Genomic DNA, 19,759 nt, shown 5'->3' on the forward strand with positions numbered 1-19,759 from the left:
ATTGTAAAATGGGGAAAATACTGTGTCTGAAATACAAAAAGGGACAAATAGCCACAGAAAGAAGGAAGGAAGGAAGCAGTTAAGCAAGATGTGTTGCAAAGGATCAGTTCTTTTATTGAGCTGATACAACTAGAAAGTGCAGGTGGGTTTTACAGCACATAAACCCTTCTGCAGATCCGACAGAGAAGATGTAGTGACATTTAAAGCCACACAAAGAGTTTTGCCAACATGTGTCAGAGTGAATCTCCAGTGGGAGGGAAGAACCAGCCGCTCTGTGCAGCTTGGCAGATGGGGGGTTTGTTGTCTGCTCTAATGTGTGATGTGAGTTGGCTGCTCGTACAGAGTCCCATCAAGTGGGAAAGGTAACTCTTTTCTACTGATCTTGTGTTCAAGATCCGTGTTTGATTAGTTCCTCAGGTTGTCAGATGCTCACACCAGCTCAGAGCAGTGAGTTCTGATAGCTGAATTCTGTACCAGTACGAGTCTCTGCTGCTCTCATTACAGAGGGAACTCAGCCATCAGGAGCAATGGTACTTTTCCACCTCTGAGTCAGCAGCATGAAAAGTCAGATGATGATAAAAGCAAATAAAATCCAGGAAGGTCCTATTTTATAATGAGTCTAGAGATACATGGATATAAACTGGCACTGGCTCATTCCTTTACAGTTATCCCTTTTAATACAGGTCCTTCTGATTCCCATGAGACAGTGGCACGTGGGAGCATGTTGTGCATGTAAGGTGGAGTGGCTCAGCTGCTAACAGATCCTAACAAAATTTGTAGTGACAACTCATGGAATTTTTAGTGGCAAAAGGCAGTGCTGTTGAGTGACCTTTGCCTGCCTGTCTTCATTAACCATCTCTCTAACTAATGGCTGCTACTCACTGCTTCTCCCCTGCTCTTCTTTGTCCTTGCCCCCTCCTCACTGCTGCTTGCCCATTGCTCAGGCTGCCCCCCCGGCCTTTGCCTGTGTCACCACATAACTCTCCAGATTCTGCAATTTTCGTCATGTTCTCTCTCTAACAAGAAAATGAGAAAAGAAAGCTCATTTTTTCCCTTTCCCCCTTGGTGTTGAAGCGATCACTGGTTCAGCTGGGCATGATACATGGGTGTGATGAGCTGATCATTTGGTACTGAGCTGTGCTGGAGAGTGGGAGACTCGCAGGGGTGTTGAGGACAGTGCAGTGTCTTGGAGAGTGCTGATGGCAGATGTCATACAGATGGTGGCAGGTATAAAGCCACTTCTTTATTTTCAGCCAAAGCCATTGTTTCCAACCCTTGACTTAAGTAATACCATTCCCCTGTGGTTATAACATCTCCATCCCACAAGTCCAGTCCAAAAGCAGGCAGCAGGAGATTCCAACAAACCTGCCTGTGGCAGCTGTGACTCTTCAGAGTGAAAGCCCTGTTGGTGTAGGGGATAGATAGGTCTGAAGTGAGTGGTGAAAGATGCAGAGAAATTTTTGCAGTGATAGAAAAACCATTTTAAGTTATTAGACAAAGTAATGTGGCCAGAAACCTTCCTTTTCCAAGCCAGACAAGATGTTTCTGCCAGGTATGGCTGCTTTTTAGGGGCTAAAACTCTGATTTCTGTGTCAGGCAACACAGAAGTGGTGTCAGGCTGAAATGGCTTGGAGATTTAGATTTATAGTTCAGGGAGAAGGACGTCCCAGCTGGAGAGTGGTGATAGAGTCCAAATTGAGTGTGAAGTCCTCTTCCTGTATCTTTTGTAGTTTATTATGTTTATTATAGTTCTCTTGTTTCTCTATACCTGTTTGTGCTGCAGGTATCACCATTGCATTAGCCAGTCATTGAATATTGTCTGAGGTGTCTCCAATCAGGCATAGACTGGAAATACTTTCTTTGCCCCAAATATTAACTCAAGTAGCAGAAAATGCCTCTCTGTGAAGATAATTCATATGGAAAACATGCATTTTCAGGCTGTCTGCACAGATTCCAAAATTTTAATGTTTCTATTTTTGCTACCTTTTACGAACATCATTGCTGCTTCTCTCTGGGCAGCACCTATGTATTGCCTACCCCTTCTCTTCCCTGGATTTCATCAATATTTTTGTCATTTTTTAACCGTTAAACCAGACACATGACCAGTCTGGGACAAACAAGTGGTCTAGGGTCTACCAGCATTGTCTGCTTCACCAAGAGATGCTGCCTCTGGGAGACTGGTGGTATTGAGAAGCAACAGCTAGAGCAGGGATCCTTGTGCTTGTTCACTCCATCCACAGGTTTGACTCATGCTCTAATAGACAATCCCGAAGGAGAACGACATCAGGTCTGGAAGATTCATCTGTAATTGTGCTGGATCTCTGGCTGAGGGGCAGCTCAACAGCAAAAGGTTTTGCTGAAATCTTCCATGTAATCCAGGCAGGGTGTTTTGGGTTTTGGGGTTTTTTTGATACTGCATGGTCTCATTTACAAACCCAGTCAGCAGCACGTGTTTGTTAGGCTATGCAGTGTTGGCATGTGAAGAATTCAGGAAAATCATTCAGGAAAATCAATCATCAGTCTTTCCTGTTTAGTTTCATTGCAGCTTCTTATGTGCTTGAAGTATTTACAAAATGCTTTCTTGGACTGGGGTTGTACTGGGAGATGAGATTCCACTGAGGAGTTAAGATATCTGAAGCTTTCTTTTCTTTCTACAAAACTGTTGGAAAGGAAAGGGATTCAGTTCTGGCATGATGTTTCATAAGGTGACATTTGTTATAACTCATTGCAAATGTTACTCACCATCTACAAAGTGTTCAATTAAACTGAAGAGCAGTGAAAAATTCCACTTTAGTAGCTGCACTTATTACCAGAATCCCTCAGGTTTTTTGGAGCCAACATATTCCCCCTGGAGACTTCTACGCAGTGACTGCTGTCCCCTGTGACCAGTCCTGCTGATTGGTGTTCCCTGCTCCCATCAGCCAGATTGTCACACTTGGACAAAATTTCCCTTCCCCTTTGGGTTTATCCTTACTTTCCCAAAGATCTCTTTGGTCATTTGTTGTTAGCAGACCTGTGCTTCATCCTTTTGTGTCCTGTTAATATCTCAGTGGGAATTAGCTGGACCCCTCATAAATAACATTTTCAAAAACAAAATTTGAAAGTGACCTGTGATCCTCGATCCTTTTGAAAATCAGAGTCGTTGGTTATTGAAACTTGAAGCTTCTGAGTCACTGCGGTTGTTCCTTAGTTCTAAAAGCTTTAGTGGCATAATGTTTCCATAGAAAATAAGCCAATATATTTATAGTTTCTATTCAGATTATAGTCCTTCTGCCTCGAATGCCTTTGTGTGTGTCTTGAGATTGAAACGTCGGATTCTGTGATTCTGTATGTGCAGAGACATGTGTGAGCAATATGGGAGTAACTCTGGATGTGTATCAAACAAACTTTTCTTGCACTTGTAGGAAACTGGGATACTGAGTGAGCACATTTTCTGAGATGCCAAACTGGCTGTTACAGATCTCTGGCTCCCCAGGAAGTTCGCAGATGCAGCTTTGCTGTGTGCTACAGCCACCCACTGTTTTGCAGTGTCAGCTGGGCTGGAGCTCAGATCCACCCACTCCCCCCATACCAGGCCCATTACTCTGGAGCTGAAGGCAAAATGCAAATGTATGTGCTCTGTGGAACACGGCTTCCCTACGGCAGGAGGCGATGGAAACAAGAACCCATGGCCTTGCGCTCCCAATTCCCCATCAGAACCACAGGCACCTCCCTTTTTCCCTGGATAGGGCACTAAAATGGAACAAAAGTCTGGCTAATTTGCTGCAGGAAGCCATTGAGCTTTGTGCAAGGAGATAGAACAAGCAGTCCAATTAGTTATAGCTGCTGGTGTCCCCTGGTCCTGACTTGGGGTCGTTTATCAATGCCCAACAGAGGTAGACAAGCCCAGTTCCTTTTTTCCTTACCTGTGAATACCTGTCGAGCCCATGTTTCCTATTACTCCAGCCACCTGTTAGGCTCTTAAGGAACCATAATTCATTCAGTTTGCTGCGCTTGTTCCAGGGCACAATTTACTTCTTATTTTCCTAGACCTAAAAACAACATCACAGCCTTTGGAGAGCAAGGGTGGGGGCTTTCTACATCAGCCTGTCTTTAGGTCCTATTTATAGATGAGGAGAGTGAGAAAATATGTTTAAAAACATTCAAGCTTTAAAAATAAAACTGCGACCTAGTCAAAGAGTAAACATTAAGGAAAAATAAAGACCTATTTTAAGAGATGGAAGCAGAGAAGAAGCAGCAAAAATATTCAAAATGAATCTATTACTGTAAATAGGAGGGCGTAAACCAGCAGCTTCTATCACTGACAGTTCAGAGATGCTGAGGACCTGCACCATCAGTGCAAAAGGAGGAATTGAAAAAATATTGAGTGGGAAATAAAGCAAGGATGAGAAATCCATCTATTTGCACATGTGATAGGTTATCCATAAACAAGATCGTGCTTCCAACCAGATAAAAGAAATCAATGGCATAGTGTTTAAGTGAGATTAAAAAATACAGTGAGCGTCTGTCATTCTACATTCCTCTCCTGAGCAGTGGTGTCACCTTTATGCTTTCAGAAAGCCCTTTAATGTGGGGTTGCTCAGGGGGTGTTATGGTCACCATGTTGAGAATAAAACGTCTTAAAAAGGGATCGGAAGCTTTTACCGTGATGGACCTTTGGAAGTTTGTCCCCTCTGTGTCTGTTTTGTCACTTATATGCGGTTCTTCTCCAGCACAGGTTGCCCAGTCACTATGAACAATGGCCCAGCTATACTACAAAAAGGTAAATTACTCACCATACAGAGACCGGATCCCGCTGCAGATCGTGCGGGCAGAGGCAGAGCTGTCGGTGGAGGAGAAAGCCTACCTCAGTGCTGTGGAGAAGGGGGACTATGCCAGCGTGAAACATGCCCTGCAAGAGGCAGAGATCTACTACAACATCAACATCAACTGTATGGATCCTCTCGGTCGCAGCGCCCTTTTAATAGCCATAGAGAATGAAAACCTGGAGATCATGGAGCTGCTGCTGAGCCACAGCGTGTACGTGGGGGACGCGCTGCTCTACGCGATACGCAAAGAGGTGGTGGGAGCTGTGGAGCTGCTGCTCAACTACAGGAAGCCGAGCGGTGAAAAGCAGGTTAGTTTAGTGCTCCTGTTCGGTTTTAAGCTATTACCCTGTGTTAGGAGAGTGGTACTGCACAGAGAGGTGCAGTGCAGCACTTGTAAAGCACAGTCCTTGGTGCAGGTCCGTTGCTTTAAATGCCCAGAGCAGACGTGGGCAGTCCGGTTTGGATGCGTGTTTTCCAGTCTGAACAAACATTTTCTGTGTGACTTAAACACTCAGCATTTTCTGTTTCACTCACTGTTCTTTCCAGCCCTACAGTGTTTGTGGACATACTGATTTACAGGTTGATTTATAGATGAGTACTTTCTAAAGGAATTTGTGGCTTTCTGAAATTACATTACAATCCATAAATGTGAACTATTGCCATGCTGTTGTACTGATATTAAGTGGAATTGCTTTTCATAAGTAAATTCTGAAAGCACACGTGCTTATAAATAACTAAAAGCAAGCAAAAGTCTGCTAGGTTTCAGTCCTTTGCTGTAGTGCAGACATACCATCTTGGTCTCCCTCTCCAGGCAGCTCTAGGCAAGAAATTCTGAGGCAGAACATAACGTTATAGCAAGAGCTAAGCTGATGTATAGCTGAGCAATGAACAACTGTGACGTGTAGGAAGGATCCTTAGCTACAAAGCCATTCCTAAATTACATAAGGATCTTTGTGAAAATCCTGTCACTTCAAGTGTGACATATCACACTACCCCAACTGTGTTTTCTGGTTTTCTTCTTGTCATTTGTAAATATTCCTGCCAGTAATTGGAATAAGTTAAATATGTTACTGACCACTGACAATTTTTTGCATATTCACTGCTTTAGAAAGGAACATCCAAAACTTGGGTAATCCTTATATATCGAGTCTCCTTTTGTAGGCAACACATCCCCTTGTGTGTGAAGGAAGAAAATGATTAATACCAGTCAATCATAGAAGAAAACATTTTCAATGGATAGGCCCCTTAGTACATAGTTTTTCAATAGTCATTTTGTGTAGCCAAAGCAAACAATAAGGATCAACCCTGACAGCATTCAAGAGTGCTCAGCTTAACATTTAGAAAAGCAGCATTCTGCATGCTGTAGCAATGTGATTCTAATGTGTGATTTAAAAACTAATCTCTTCTATCAGACCTAGAAATTGAAATGATAGCAACTGGGTTTTAGTCCGACAAAATATAAGTAGCAAAATATGGACCACACATGGAGAATGAGCCATTTTTAACTTAGTCTTCTAGCAATTCGAGCATCCTACACCTCAACAGAAAGAAGTTTTTTTCAGTGGCAATGAGGAACTGCCAATAATTATTGCAGGTTAACGACAAGTTTCTCCTGAAATATCATGGAAAGCAAGCGATAAGATTCCTGTGGATTTCTGTGACATCTTTTGCATAGCAAAACTTGTGTTCCCTCAAATTCATAGCCTTGCTGGGTTAACTGGGAAGAGATAAAGGTCCATGAAATAAGGTTGATTTATTGCAGCTGAAATTCAGCTCCAGTGTCTCTAGTTCAGTGATCCATTTCATGGTAGGTCTGTCTAATTTTTTGTTACCTCTGTGCCAGCGTGCAGCTCTCCTTCTGTAGCTAGGATTGTATCTGCTGCAGGGTTTACAACTTGGAGGAGAACACGTGTGGGGGAGAAAGAGATGCGGTGCCAGTTTCAGCTTTATTTACAAGGTTCATTACAAGACCAGATTTCATTGGTGTATTTTAAACTAGTACTGGCTTGATGCAAGATTCTATGTACAAACTAGGATTAACTTCCCTGGCTGGGTTTCAGGCTCTTCTGTAGACTGCAGGAAGTGTTTGGTGGTAGGGGGCTGCAGGGCTGGACTTCTGTTTCAGCAGTTTCACTGATCGTTCATGCAGTGAGGGTAATTAACATTTATTTCATGTATAGTGATATAACATTAGATGGAGAGAAGTGCTTAGTTAAGCGAAGTTGGGGAAAAGTTGGTTAGCTTGTCAAATCACAAAACTAGTATAGGGACACAAGTTCCTGATGCTTATTCCACAGCAGTATCAATATGCATTCATTAATTATCTTTGCTGGACCCTTTCTCATAAAGTCCTTTAGGAATCCCATGCCTAATTACTTTCACAAAAAGCACCTGATAAATCAGAGCAGCACAGCTTTGTTCTCATCAGCTACTTACATGTTCTAAAACATACAGAAAACATGGGGATTTTGTTGAGTAGTAACAAAAATTCACACTTCGTGGAAGGGTTTCTGTCTGGCTGAGAAATTTGTAAGATGGTGTCACAGCACTTCTTATATATCAGGTTTAGTATAATCTATTCATTAAATGTCCACAGGGTTCAGTTTCACCAAACAAACCTGAGTGAAAGCAGCTTCTCGGACCACATGTGACAGCTTGTTTCCCATCAGGGGCTGGTTGTCTTTGCTGTACTCCAGGCTAAGGTGCAGAAGCAGCATCTTCTAATTACTCTGTCTTAAATGTTCATTCATCTGAGTCTGGTGTCTGCAAAAACCTGTTCATTCCATTCTCCTGCTGTCTTCTTCTGAGCTGTTATTATTTGTCTCTCTCCCAAAGTCTGACTGCCAGGCACGAAGAGCTGTTTGAGTCTGTTCACATCAGCTCAAGTGATTGTTGTCTTTGCATCTCGAAAGCAGCTGAGTAACATCATTCAGCATAATCCATTTCATGGGCGTGGGTCTCCTCTCACTCCCACAGCCTTATCCTCGTACCACAGTCCTGATGGGAAAGTGTTACAGGTTGTGTTATTCCAGCCTCTTGTGGGGTCACCATGACTGTATCTAGTTTGCAAAAGATATGCCCAAAATGAGGTTGAAAACCATGGCCCTTTGACCTGCAAAGCTGCAGGTTGTCTCACCAGCCACAGAGTCTCTGCAAGCTGAAATGTCCTGGGTGCTCCATACCTGTCTCTTGAGAGCTGCCTGAGGGGAAGAGTTCTGCTTTTCCCCATGTGATGACCTTTTCAGGGAGCAGAAGTAAAAAACCTTTCAAATATAGGAAATGACCTTTGTTGTGCTCCTTATGTAAGAGAATCAGGGTCTCATTGATGATGTGAGGGACAGGGAGAAAGGGATGAAGAGGCTGGATGGCAGAGGTGCCTGGATCCTGTTATTCAGGGAATTTTTATGAATCATTATTCCGCAAACCTTTGCTAGACTGCTGTTTAAGCACCATTTACTGAAAATGCCATGAGGATGGCAGGGGTAAGTCACAGCCAGTAACTATAACAACACAGCTCCCTCACTGCAGTGTGAGGGGTGTCTCAGGAGAGGAGGAGATTACTCTGTTTACATGTGGAGCGTGTGAGAGCCGGGAGCATGAACCTCCTCCCTCCAAAGGCTGCTGCAGAGCACATGATAGATTAGTGTGCTCAGCAGTGACGTGGTAGAGTAGATGTATTTCCTTTCAGCTTTATCTCCAAGCAAGACTCATAGGCTATTTTAAGAACTTAAAATTTCTTCTCAAATCCATTCTGTCTGCTCTGGACAACTTATGGCCATGGTTTTGTGTACTGCACTGAGTCTGCTGATAAAGATGAGGAGAAGACTTTATCAGTTACAGCCAGAATAATGGCTAATACATTTACTGCTGAAAGACACTGTTGGCTATGGGTGATTTTGGGGTCAATGAGAGAGTCGTCATGGTGCAAACAACTTAGTTTTGCTACCATGGGAAGCAAATATGCTGATGTGGCTTCATTCCCAGCAAAGAGTAAAGCCCAGGCTTTAAATGACCCCTCCTTTTCTTCAAATTGGAACTATTGGAACTCTTCAAACATGCCACACCACACTCTGGGGTGGACTCTCACGTTTTTCTTTGTGTCCATGTGCAGGTGTGGTCCTGAGTGGGTGGAAGGTGCCTGTGAGCAGAAGTTGGGGTGCTGAGGCTGCCACAGCCCTGCCCATCCACCACAGCACAGATGGGAGCTTTTGTGGCCTTGGCGGGATGTGGTCTGGACATGGCATAACGCTGAGACAAGTTCTCAGGGAAATAAAGGAAATTCAATTATCTCCTCAAAATAGATTTAGTAACAAAAGAGCTTTTCTAGTTCTGTGATTTTTACAAGTTCACTTGTTATTTCCAAATGTTACACAATTTACTCCAATTAATCCTCCAAGCTTTTTTTTTTAAACCATAGTTCACTTTGACCAGTCACTTTGTGTTGCTAATTGGTCACTTAAGTCATAGGGTAGTTTGTTTTTCCCCAAACAGAGGATAGACATTGGGAAATCAAGCAACATATTCATCAATATTAAGAGGAACAACAGAATAAACTAATTTTCATGGAACCTAGAGGGTATGCAAGTGTTGCTCTTCCTGCAGGGATCTGTAGTATTTCCTAGGAAATAAAAGTGAGCCTAATCTGGTGCAATAGTTATTGTTTGATTTTCTGGACAGTTAAGAGGCTGAGGTTGTACTGCATAGCAGCAGAGGAGTAATATATGTGTGCTTGGCATGGCAATCCACACTCAGTGGTGAGTGGCATGTTATTTTTAAATAAGACAGCAAATCACTGAATAACCACCAGAAAGAGTGGTAGATAGAAACAGCAAAATTCAGCATGTGCAGATGCAGTACTGACTTTGGCCCAGGCTTAGTGAGTCAGGTGGCTCGTGTGTTTGGGGGTTGGAAGTTAAAATACAAGTAGCCTCTGCATGGGACAGGTCCAATACATCCAATGGCAAAACAAGACCTTAATGCTATTCTGTAGGTACATGTGGAAAACAGATATCTGGCTGGGGTCCTATGGGGCTGGAATTAACAGGGAACTTAAAATTACTTCTTTTTTTTTTTTTTTTTTTTATTCAGTACTACCATGGGAGCAAGGGAATGTATATATGAAGCCTGTTGAATGAATTTGCCTTTCCAGTAAAATCTTGTGCCCGTCAAACTATTTGACTTTTGAGTTTTGTTGCATTTTTTTTCTAAAAGTCCTCTTAGATATTCTTTTTACTACACAAACATCAATACAGTGGGTTATGTTTTCAGCCAGGCTGGATTCTGCACCTAAGCTGCACTTAAACGGCGTCTAATTTCCAGCAAAGAGCAGGAAATGCATGTCCAGAGATTCACATTCTCCTACATATTTGATTCACTTTCAATTTATCATTAGTAATAGTTGTATTTCCTGACATTTTAAAGCTGCTGAAATTAGCACAAATTTTCCCTGTGACTCCAGGTGAGGTCTTCAGGGTCATTTTCTTTACGGCTGCTTCTGTGAATTCTTTGAAGCAGCCCCAGTTCTCCACCGTGTATCACAGCTCTGAGTTTGCACAGATCTTGCCTCATTTTTTGCCTCGCTCCACAGCACATCAGGCACTGTCTGTGCTGACTGCTGAGCCCTCCTTCCATTCTCTAAGGAGCTCTAATCAGTCATCTGAATTACTGCACATTCCTGGTGTAGCCATAAGCACCTTTCCAGGGTAAAGGTTTTCTTCACATCGGAGCTGACATCGACTGTTTACGTAAGGAGGGCACGAGCATCTCTCTGGTCTCTGTCGAACTTAGCAATTTGCTCATGGCAGATGGCTCCAAATTCATCTGGCTCACAGGTTGGGCTACAAGTGCAATTCCTCAGTAAAAAGAATAAATAGAAAAGGGATCACAGTATTTATGGCTGTGATTCAGTTTGTTTCGAGAGGCCAAAGGCCTTCTGAGTCAGTGAGACCTCAACAGGTCCATATGTATTCCAAAAGAAGGAGCTTTACTGAGACAAACTCTGGAAGAATATGGTCGTGAAGAGGAAATTATAGAGAATAAAAGGTAAGTTTTCAGTCTTAGCTGCTAATCATCAGACACCTGCTGGTGAAAAGTTGATGCCACTTGATAGTGTTAGAGAACTTAAAATTTAACCTCAAAAACCCTCTTTCAGGTGAGCTGATGAGTGAAAATCCACCTTAATCTTCATTAAGATATCATAGATCAATAGCCTAGAGACAGTCTTTTGTAAAACAGAAAACAACAGTTTCATTAAGCCATTTTTTTCTTGCCCAAATCCAGTAACGTTCTTGATACAACGTGGTTTAGCTTAATTGTCCTATTCACACCAGATTCCTGTCCTGCAGTCAGAATCCATTGCAAAGTTTAACTCTTATCACCAACAGCCCTTGATTTCACAGACTTGCTGGTGCTTACTAGATGTGCTAACTCATTGTCAGCCCTGTGCTACCACTGATGGGACTGTTTAAGTCAAAGGAAACAGTTCAGTTCTCAGATATCTCATGATATAAAAACTAGATTCTGCAGGCAATTGGGAAGAGTTTTAGAAGCAGCTGGTGTTCCTCATACCCTGGCTGAAGGGAATCTGTCTCACCTTCAAGCAAAGTGCAGGTGAGACAGAACAGGTCCTGCCCTGTGGGACCTGGGGATAGTAGCTGTGGGAAATATTATCCTATCTCCTTCAGTAAAAGGTTTATGTTTCTTTTAGAGGTGAAGGAGAGACCTGGGGACTTCCCAACTAAAACTCCTGATCCCTGCAGCACTGGCTCCTAATCTATAAACTGAGGATAGATATGGGGATATCACTCACACAGAGAATGAACAAAGTCTTGCTTATGTGCTGGTAGCAGATATTCTGGGTGCATGCACCATCTTTTTCTGGAACCTCGCATGAAGTACGGAGTTATCCCAAAGTGGAGGAGTGTAGCCCTTCTGTGACGTTAACCATTGCATACCAGCGGTGCTTTTGTTCTTCCTTACTTTATGAAGATCAGCTAATTCAAGGAGTTGTTGCTGAAAACTAGGCACCTGTATCAGGGGTGCCTACAGGCAGGGCCTGTTCTGCTTGAGCTCTGGCTGTCCAGCACTGTAACACAGAGCATAACATGCTGGTGGGTGTGACTCAGTACAGGTGCTGTGTCCTTTGGTATGACTCAAGACAGTAATTTCCATGTTAATATGAGACCTCCAAAGTGAAAAGGGAAGGCTGAACCTGCTGAGATACACTGATCGACAGCAGTTTCTCAAGAAAAGCAGCGGTTGAGAAGAAAAGGGCCACAAGTTCTCAGTATGGAAATATTTGAAAGGCACAATAAAGAATAAAGGTTGTGTCTGAAAACAGAGGACTAGCTGTTACTGCTCCAAAGCCTAATGGCTCTGTTAGCATCCAAGCTTTTCATTACTTTTATTGATGCAGTAATAATTCACAGCTATAGTTAACATGCCTTTGACATTGGCGGCTACCTTCAAAATGAATTCCATCTAATTAAACTAAACAATAGAGAAGTCAAAAACCACTCCAGTTAATGACTGCATTTAACTGGAAATTTCTTTCCTCCTTCCCCACTGGCTTGTTCTCTAAATAGTCTTAAGTGTAGGTGAACAAGGCGTGAGACAAAACAGAGAACTGGGGTGATACATCTCATGGACCTAGGGAGTAGCATCAAGGTTAAGGCTTGCAGGCTGCAGTGGCAGCTACCAGCCATCCAGCAGTGGCAATAAGTCACTGGCTCCTTCTCCTGGGTGTCATGGTTTGAGATAGTCCCAAAATCCAATTCCCTAGCTCCATTCCCCCTCCCACATCTCAACCTAATGTGAGATGGGTTTTTCCAGACAAAACACACCAGACTCAAAGTGGGGGAAAGGGAATATATTACAATGACTGTACAAATAAATATAACATCACATTATACACATGATCACAAGTATCTCTACCATGACATATAGTATTTACAGTGGATCAGATCTCTTCTCCCCTCCAAATAAAAGTCCAGGAGGGAAAGGACAGATCCCTTCCAGTCCTTAAGCAGCAGCATCTTCTAAGGCAGCAGGTTCTGTCTGTCTTCTCCACATGCAGCAGCTGATAGCTGGCTTTCTGCCAGCACTCACGAGGGAGGTATTCAAGTCTCTCTCTCGGCCCCATCGCCTCAACCGAGGGGTCTTCCGTGGGCTTCGTAACCCCAGACAAGGTCGTATCACCACGTCATATCACAAAGACACAGGGGGGTCTTCGTGACGGTCTGGTATCTCTTGCAGGGCCTCTGTGCCCTGTCTCTCAGGCTGCCACCATGGCAGCAGTGCAAGGGGGGGGAGCCAAGGTCAACTCCCCCTGCATTCCATCTGGCCGTCCCGGTCCAGCTCCGGGACGTCTTTTGAGCTTCTTAGCTCCTCTCTCTCTCTCTCTGGTGCTGCATGTCCAAAACTGCTCTCCAAAATAGGAGTCCATGTCCCTCTTCTCCAAGAGGGGTCTCAAGGGAGTTTTGGGGGGCTGGTACAGTCTTACCCCAAACTCTGTCTCTCAGCTGGCTCTCTTTTTCCCGGCTCTCCTTCCAGGAGTCCTTTCTCTGGTGCTGCATGTTGTTTCTGCTGCTCCTTCAGTTCAGGTTCTTATCTCCTGGCTCTCTGCCACCGTTTCTCTGGTCAGTGCCTGCTGCTGCTCTGAGCCCATGGAGAAAACATCTCCCGGCATAACTACAGGCACCTAGCCCAGCTTTATGCTGTTCCAGGTCCCCGCAGCCCCCCAGCCAGGGGCTGGGAGGGCCCAGAGGCCCCAAGGGGCTTAGACCCCCTTCCTCGTGGCTCTACAACATGGCCACCCCTCCTCAACAACCCAAAAACTACAACTCGTCTCTTCCGGTGCTTGTGATATGTTTACATTTTTGCAGGAGCGCCCATTGGGCAGAACTTCAAAACTTCTAGGGGTTTCCACCCCTTGGGGTCTACCACTTCTCTTAGCCTCTGGGGGAAAACAAAGTCCAAACCACTACACTGGGTCAGCCTAAAGTCTGTTATTAGTTCCTAGGAGTGCTGATGGGGTCAGGCCAAGAACTGCCTTACAGCATGTTCAAACGGGTCGTGCTTGTAATTGAATATACAGCCACGTGGAGAAGCTGGGAATGTGCCGTTGTACAAGATGCTTCCCAGAGAGTTATCTTTACTCTGGAGGAGTGATCTTAGCACTTGCCTGCATTGGGCAAACTGTACAGTGTATTTTCAGTCAGGTGCAACATGTTCGTGGGATTCAGCTGGATGGATGAACTGTTGTAGGGGAACTATTCGTAGGGGAAAAAATCCTTTTTGTGTTCCTACACAAGTAAACTTGTGGGCTCTCTATAGACCTGTTGATTAAAGAGTTCAGATCAAAGAAACATATTTTATTACCTACCCAGCATCCATGAATATGCCTACTGGACTCACCTGCCTTTGCTCCTAAGCCCCAGTTACAGCATCACCTGTTCCCTTACATCACACAACACATGTGTTTGCCTCTGGTCTGCATGACTCCCCCAGCCCAGAAGTTTGACCCAACTGTCTAGATTTACAGATACAGATGTTTGGGAGAGTCTTCCTGGGGCAATAGTTGCAACACATTTTCCAAGGGAAGCTTCTCTCTATGGGGAAATTGAACATAACAAATTACAAGCTCCTCCGAAACAAAGTCTGGGATCTATAAAAAAGTCTGGGATCTATAAAAATCTATACAGAACTGCAGGGCAGTTTGGCAGGAATCTCCCAGCCCTTACCTGGCTGTTGAATAGGGCTGTGCTTGGGTGGCAAAGCAGAATGTCACATTTATGGCTTGTTTATCCCTGTGATGGGCAATATTTTGGTGGCAACAGTGGGCAGGGATATCAAAAAGGCATTGGCTGAGAACAGTATTCTCACTGCTTATCTCTGCATTGCTGCAGCAAGGGAATGCTGTAATCCATGGTCTTTGCTCTGTCATTGCCTTGGGAGAACATGTTGGAAAACTGCTCCAGCCTGCAGGAGGCTCAGGGCCACGTGCATCCTCGGTATTTAGTTCATGGCAGTGAGAGAGGGCTCGTGTGCTCCACTTACACACTCCTCAGGCAGACAGATGATGAGGTAGCACCAGGCTCTGCAGCATGAAGGGCATATCATTAGCTAGATTCTTTCAACTTTTAGCACTAGGAATAACGGAGGAAGTCACTGTCTTAGTGGGAATAAACAAAGATCACAACCATGCAGATTTTATTCACATGCAAGACCATGCCACCTGTCTAGATTGTAATTTCTTTTCTGTTGCAAACTCTGGGGTCTTTTCATAAGCCACAGTGTCTTCTTGGTTAGTAAAACAATACCAAAAGCACAACTTAGTAGTTAAAATGTGTAGTGACTGGGACATGGACAGCCTCGCTGGTCAGCAAGAGAATAATTTATCATTTATTTCAAGCCTCTATTTATAGAGGAACTAGTTTTGTTTCTGGTCTGTGAGCTAAGCATCTTCAACCTGTCAACAAGCAACACTTGGCCCTATAAAATTACAGTATGCACATTTCTACCTGTTAACAACTCATGTCCATCTTTACACCTATCAGCTTTCAACGCCCTTTCTTCTTTTCTTCAGTCATTTTCTTGTTCTGGGTCACGAGACCTCTGACTCCACACACCTTGTAGACACTTCCTCCCACCTTCTGCCACATTCTCTTCCATTCTGGCAATGTCCTCTGCTTATTTAACCCTTTGTGTGCCTGCTCTGGTCACGATCCTCCACAGAAATGGGAACAATTACCCCCCTGGTTTGTGAGCATCCAGGTGTTTCCTGTGCACCGTCCCACAGCGCTGGGCTGGCAGGAGGTGCAGTCACTCCATCCCCTCTGTGATGGTGTTTTATGAACAAATCTGATTTTCTTTTTTTTTTTTTTTTTTTAAAGAATATGGTCAAATAGGAACACAACCCAAGCAAAAAAACCCCTCCCTTTTCAAGCCCTGTTAGCAACATATTACCTCACCTAAACTTAATGAAACATCTCTCACCTGCATAAGGTAATAAATTGCAGGAAGAAGGGTGTTTTATGTACAAAGATGACATAAAAGGCTATAGATAGCGTGTTGATTAACCCATATTAGCACATCTTGTCTTTGTTACCACTAGGAATAGATAATACAGAGACCAGGCAAAATAAATTAAAAAGCTGGACAACTTTCCCTCACAGAATAAAACCTGAAAAATATTAGAAAAATAGTAACCATAATAAAACAAAGATTACCTTGAAGATGGAGGCTGCAGATTTCCAGATAACCATGGACTGTTTTTCACCATGCTTGGGATCAGAGGAAAGCTTATCCATGAAATGAAAAAACATCTAAGGTGAAGCAGCATTCCAAGGCCTTTTGAGTAGTTAAGAAATTTATAGGTCTGGATTAAGGAAGCTCTTTAACAAAATTAATTTCCAAACTTAAAAACAACATTAAAAATAAAGACTAAGCCCTAACAATTTTTACTCAAAACAGCTGCTCCTTTCACAGAATAACTCTTAAAATGGGAATGAAGAAAGGGGGGGGTGGGGGGGAGAAATGAACAAACAGCATTTTATGATTCCAAATGGGGGGGGGGGGAATCAGCTTCAGGCATATATGAACCTAGTCTGCCTATCTGATATTGAGGAAATAATTCAGTTTACTCCCATGTCAGCAATACTGGACTTACACGTGTGTTGGTATCAGAGAGTCTCAGGAAACAGCTCCAGCAAGCAGCCAGGGAATCTCTGCATTTTGGAAAGGCTGTGGTAGATCCATAACATGCTGTGAGCCAAGTCCTCATGTCACTTATACCACTTCAGGAACTTTGTCACTGTCTGGATTTGTAACAGTCCTAAACTTTTGTCCTATGTTTGTTTTAACTGGAGAAGTGTCATCACTCAGCAAGCCCCAGGCCATGCAAGTGTATGACAGAACCAAGATTCACTGGTAGTTGGTCACATCACAGAGATAATGTGACATAACATGTAAGCTGTGACTGCAATGAGCTTCTCAAACATTCTCACACAGATGAGAAGTCAGAACCAGGAGAGGGGGCGGCTGCTGGTGGCACAACACTGCTCTGATTCCTCAAAACACGAGTAGGAGCCCATTAGCCCATCTTCCTGCTGGATTCAGTAGTTCTGAACTGGAGCAAGACAGAGGAATTCAGGGCAAAGCAGACTTCAGGCTGCATTTCAGTTCAATTCAAGAGGTTCAAACTCGAGGTAACTCTTTACAGCGTCCAACTGTGACTTGGAGAATAAGCCCCACTGACTGCACTCCATTCATCAAGGGCCTCATCTTGTCTCCTCCACCTGTGTCTGAGAGTGGCTCAGAGGAGAGTGCTCTGTCTGCAATAACTTGCCACAGGCCATTTCAGTGTGTATTTGCAAAATCCTTTCCTTGTGAAGGCTTCTCTCCTTGTTCATCCTTTTTAATCCCCAGCAAAGGAGAAGTTATTATGTAGCATCAGCCACAAATGGTGACATCTTTTGAAAATCTTTCTGGCTGTGTTGCATTCCCTAAACACATGACTGAACACAGGCTCTGATGCAGTTCTGCCACTGTCAAGTGCACTAGATTTCAGTTTAGCTCTGAAGACTAATCCCTCGAGTCCACCTCCATTTTTAAACACATGGATAAGAAGCCAAATTAAAACTGGAAGAATCTAGAGCAGATATATCTGTATTGTGCTTTTGTTTACTGGTTATGGAGAAAGCTGTTCAGTTATACAGATATCACAAATTTAATTTTTCATGTTCTTTCAGTAGCAATGCATTATATTAGTTAATGACTATTAAAAATTCCGTGATTCTATATCATGCTGTTTTTTATTCAAAGGTGCCTATTTTAGTGTTAATGTGTACCACCCAGTAACCTTGTATCAGCATTTGGCTTGCTACAAGGCACTAAAAAGTACTAATTTTCTCTGTTTTGCAGTATTAATCTGAGGGGCAGAAACTTTATTTGGCTTTACAGGCATGGAAGTCACTGAGGAGATTTTAGACCAGAAAGAACCTTTTCTTCAGATGGATATTTTGTGACAGCCGTATTGAAGTCAGTGGAATACTTCAATAATAGCAGAGCTTGCTCATAAGTACATCTACGTGTGCCTTATGCCAAAGTTGCAAAGCTTGTTCATAACCAGCACTAAAGCCCTTAAGTACGGTACTTTTTTAAATATCTGTGTTGTTCATTATATTTCATTTACCAAATTACACCATTCCATGAATTGTGCTAGAGGAAAAGCCAGCCTCCCTACACTAATGTAGATACTGTCATCTCTCTGGTACAAGGCATCTCTCAAGGCATTTTTGATTAAGATACTCAGTTACTGAAACATGCACCACTGTATCACCTAAAATGAATGCTTAAATTTATACGAGCATGTAACATTTCCCCAGAGACCCATTATAAGGTTCCTTCCAGTACCTAAAGGGAGCTTACAAGAAAGCTAGAGAGGGACTTTTCATAAGGGCAATGGGGAAAGACCTTAAACTGAAGGAGAGAAGGTTCAGATTAGATATTAGGAAGAAATTCTTTGCTACAAGGGAGGTGAGGCCCTGACACAGGTTGCCCAGAGAAGCTGTGGCTGCCCCATCCCTGGGAGTGTCCAAGGCCAGGTTGGAGCAACCTGGGCTAGTGAAGGTGTCCCTGCCCATGGCAGGGGGTGGAATGAGATGGGCTTTAAGGTCTCTCCCAACCCAAACCATTCTGATAAGGAAAGTGTAATGCCTTTAGGATTCTGTCAGTGAAAGAATTTGTTCCTGGGTTCAGGCAAGGAGCAGGATTCAACTGACCATGCCAGTCAAAAGACATATTTTTCAAGACCCTTTTGCTGGCAACACTGCCTCTGTCTGTCTTGCTCTACAGAGCTGCAGCCAGTGGTACCACAGGACTATGATTCTGAACAAAACCACTGTCACTGCTAAAGCCCCTTCTGACCATCAAGCCTAAACTGATGCACAAAATCTTTTTAGAATGACAAAAACTGGTTGTGCCTATCACTACACTTGTGGATGGCACATGCACTTCCCCCATACAGCTGCACACAGAAAAGAAACTAGAAATAGGAAATCCTTGATCAATAAGTTGCCCAAGCTTCCATTTCTATAAGTGTTATGTTTGTAGTTTTCCAGCTAAGCTTGCATGAGTTTGTTTTGGCAATTAAAAAATCTTCTGTAACACACAGTTGAATCAAAAGGTATCCAAGCTGAAAATAAAGAAAATTAATATATCTACATTTTATCGTGGGTATTTATTACACTGGTCCAGGTGAGCTGATAGTTTATGAAATGAAGATGGCTTGAAAATGAGGCAATTCCACCTGTAATAGGCAACAGTATTATTAGATCAGTTATTTCCAGACAAAAGTGGTGGCATCCTCAATGCCAGAACAGGATGCATGTTTATCTGACCCAAGAAGTGACATGTTTGTCTGTTTAATTCAACCCAAGAAGTTTACAATTAGTGATTAACAAAACTAAGTAAAGGATTTTGTGGTTAGGCTTTGCTTTTTTTTTTTAGATATTCTTTGTTGCTTCAGATCTACAGTTGAGGTCCTGAAGCCTTCAGTAACTGGGAACTCAGCTGTGATGTTCACATTTTGTTTCACTTTGTTCACTGGCAGAGCCAGCAATGACATCAGTCACTGCTGAAGGGTTATGTGGGGAGACTGCAGCTGAAGAGCACCTGTAATTGCTGAACATGAAGGAAGACCAGTGCCTGTCAGGGTCACCAGACCATAGTCAGGGGCACAGTCCCTGTGGGGGGGGAAGAAAAGTGTAAGATGCAGACACAGAAAAATGACCCCAAATAGTCATTAAAAAGAGCCAGACTCTCCTCAGAGTTCAAGATTCTGCTCTTGACTGCTGAGTCCCTTGCTGCAGAACAGCTTTTTTCATCTAGTTGTCCCTTTATATATGCATCAATAGATGACAGATGCTATGGAAACACTGTAGAGTGCTTTG

The 19,759-nt window shown here is 43.3% G+C and overlaps 1 protein-coding gene across 5 annotated transcripts in view; it reads left to right on the plus strand.

Moving 5' to 3' along the window:
- The window catches only part of TRPC5 (transient receptor potential cation channel subfamily C member 5), a 102,699-nt gene that overhangs the window by 24,592 nt on the left and 58,348 nt on the right, over window positions 1-19,759 (plus strand). For 4 of the 5 annotated variants that reach the window (XR_010434141.1, XM_064670266.1, XM_064670263.1 and 1 more), the window contains exon 2: window positions 4,718-5,116. Coding sequence is in view for 4 of the 5 variants with exons in the window: in XM_064670266.1 (XP_064526336.1) it covers window positions 4,739-5,116 (378 nt within the window). In the remaining variant the exon portion in view is untranslated. Of the gene's footprint in view, window positions 1-3,307; window positions 3,610-4,717; window positions 5,117-19,759 lie in introns of those variants that run through there. The other variant, XM_064670264.1, reaches the window with a different exon arrangement.

Source organism: Pseudopipra pipra, chromosome 13 (assembly GCF_036250125.1).
Source record: "Pseudopipra pipra isolate bDixPip1 chromosome 13, bDixPip1.hap1, whole genome shotgun sequence".
In the NCBI taxonomy this organism is placed as follows: Eukaryota; Metazoa; Chordata; class Aves; order Passeriformes; family Pipridae; genus Pseudopipra; species Pseudopipra pipra.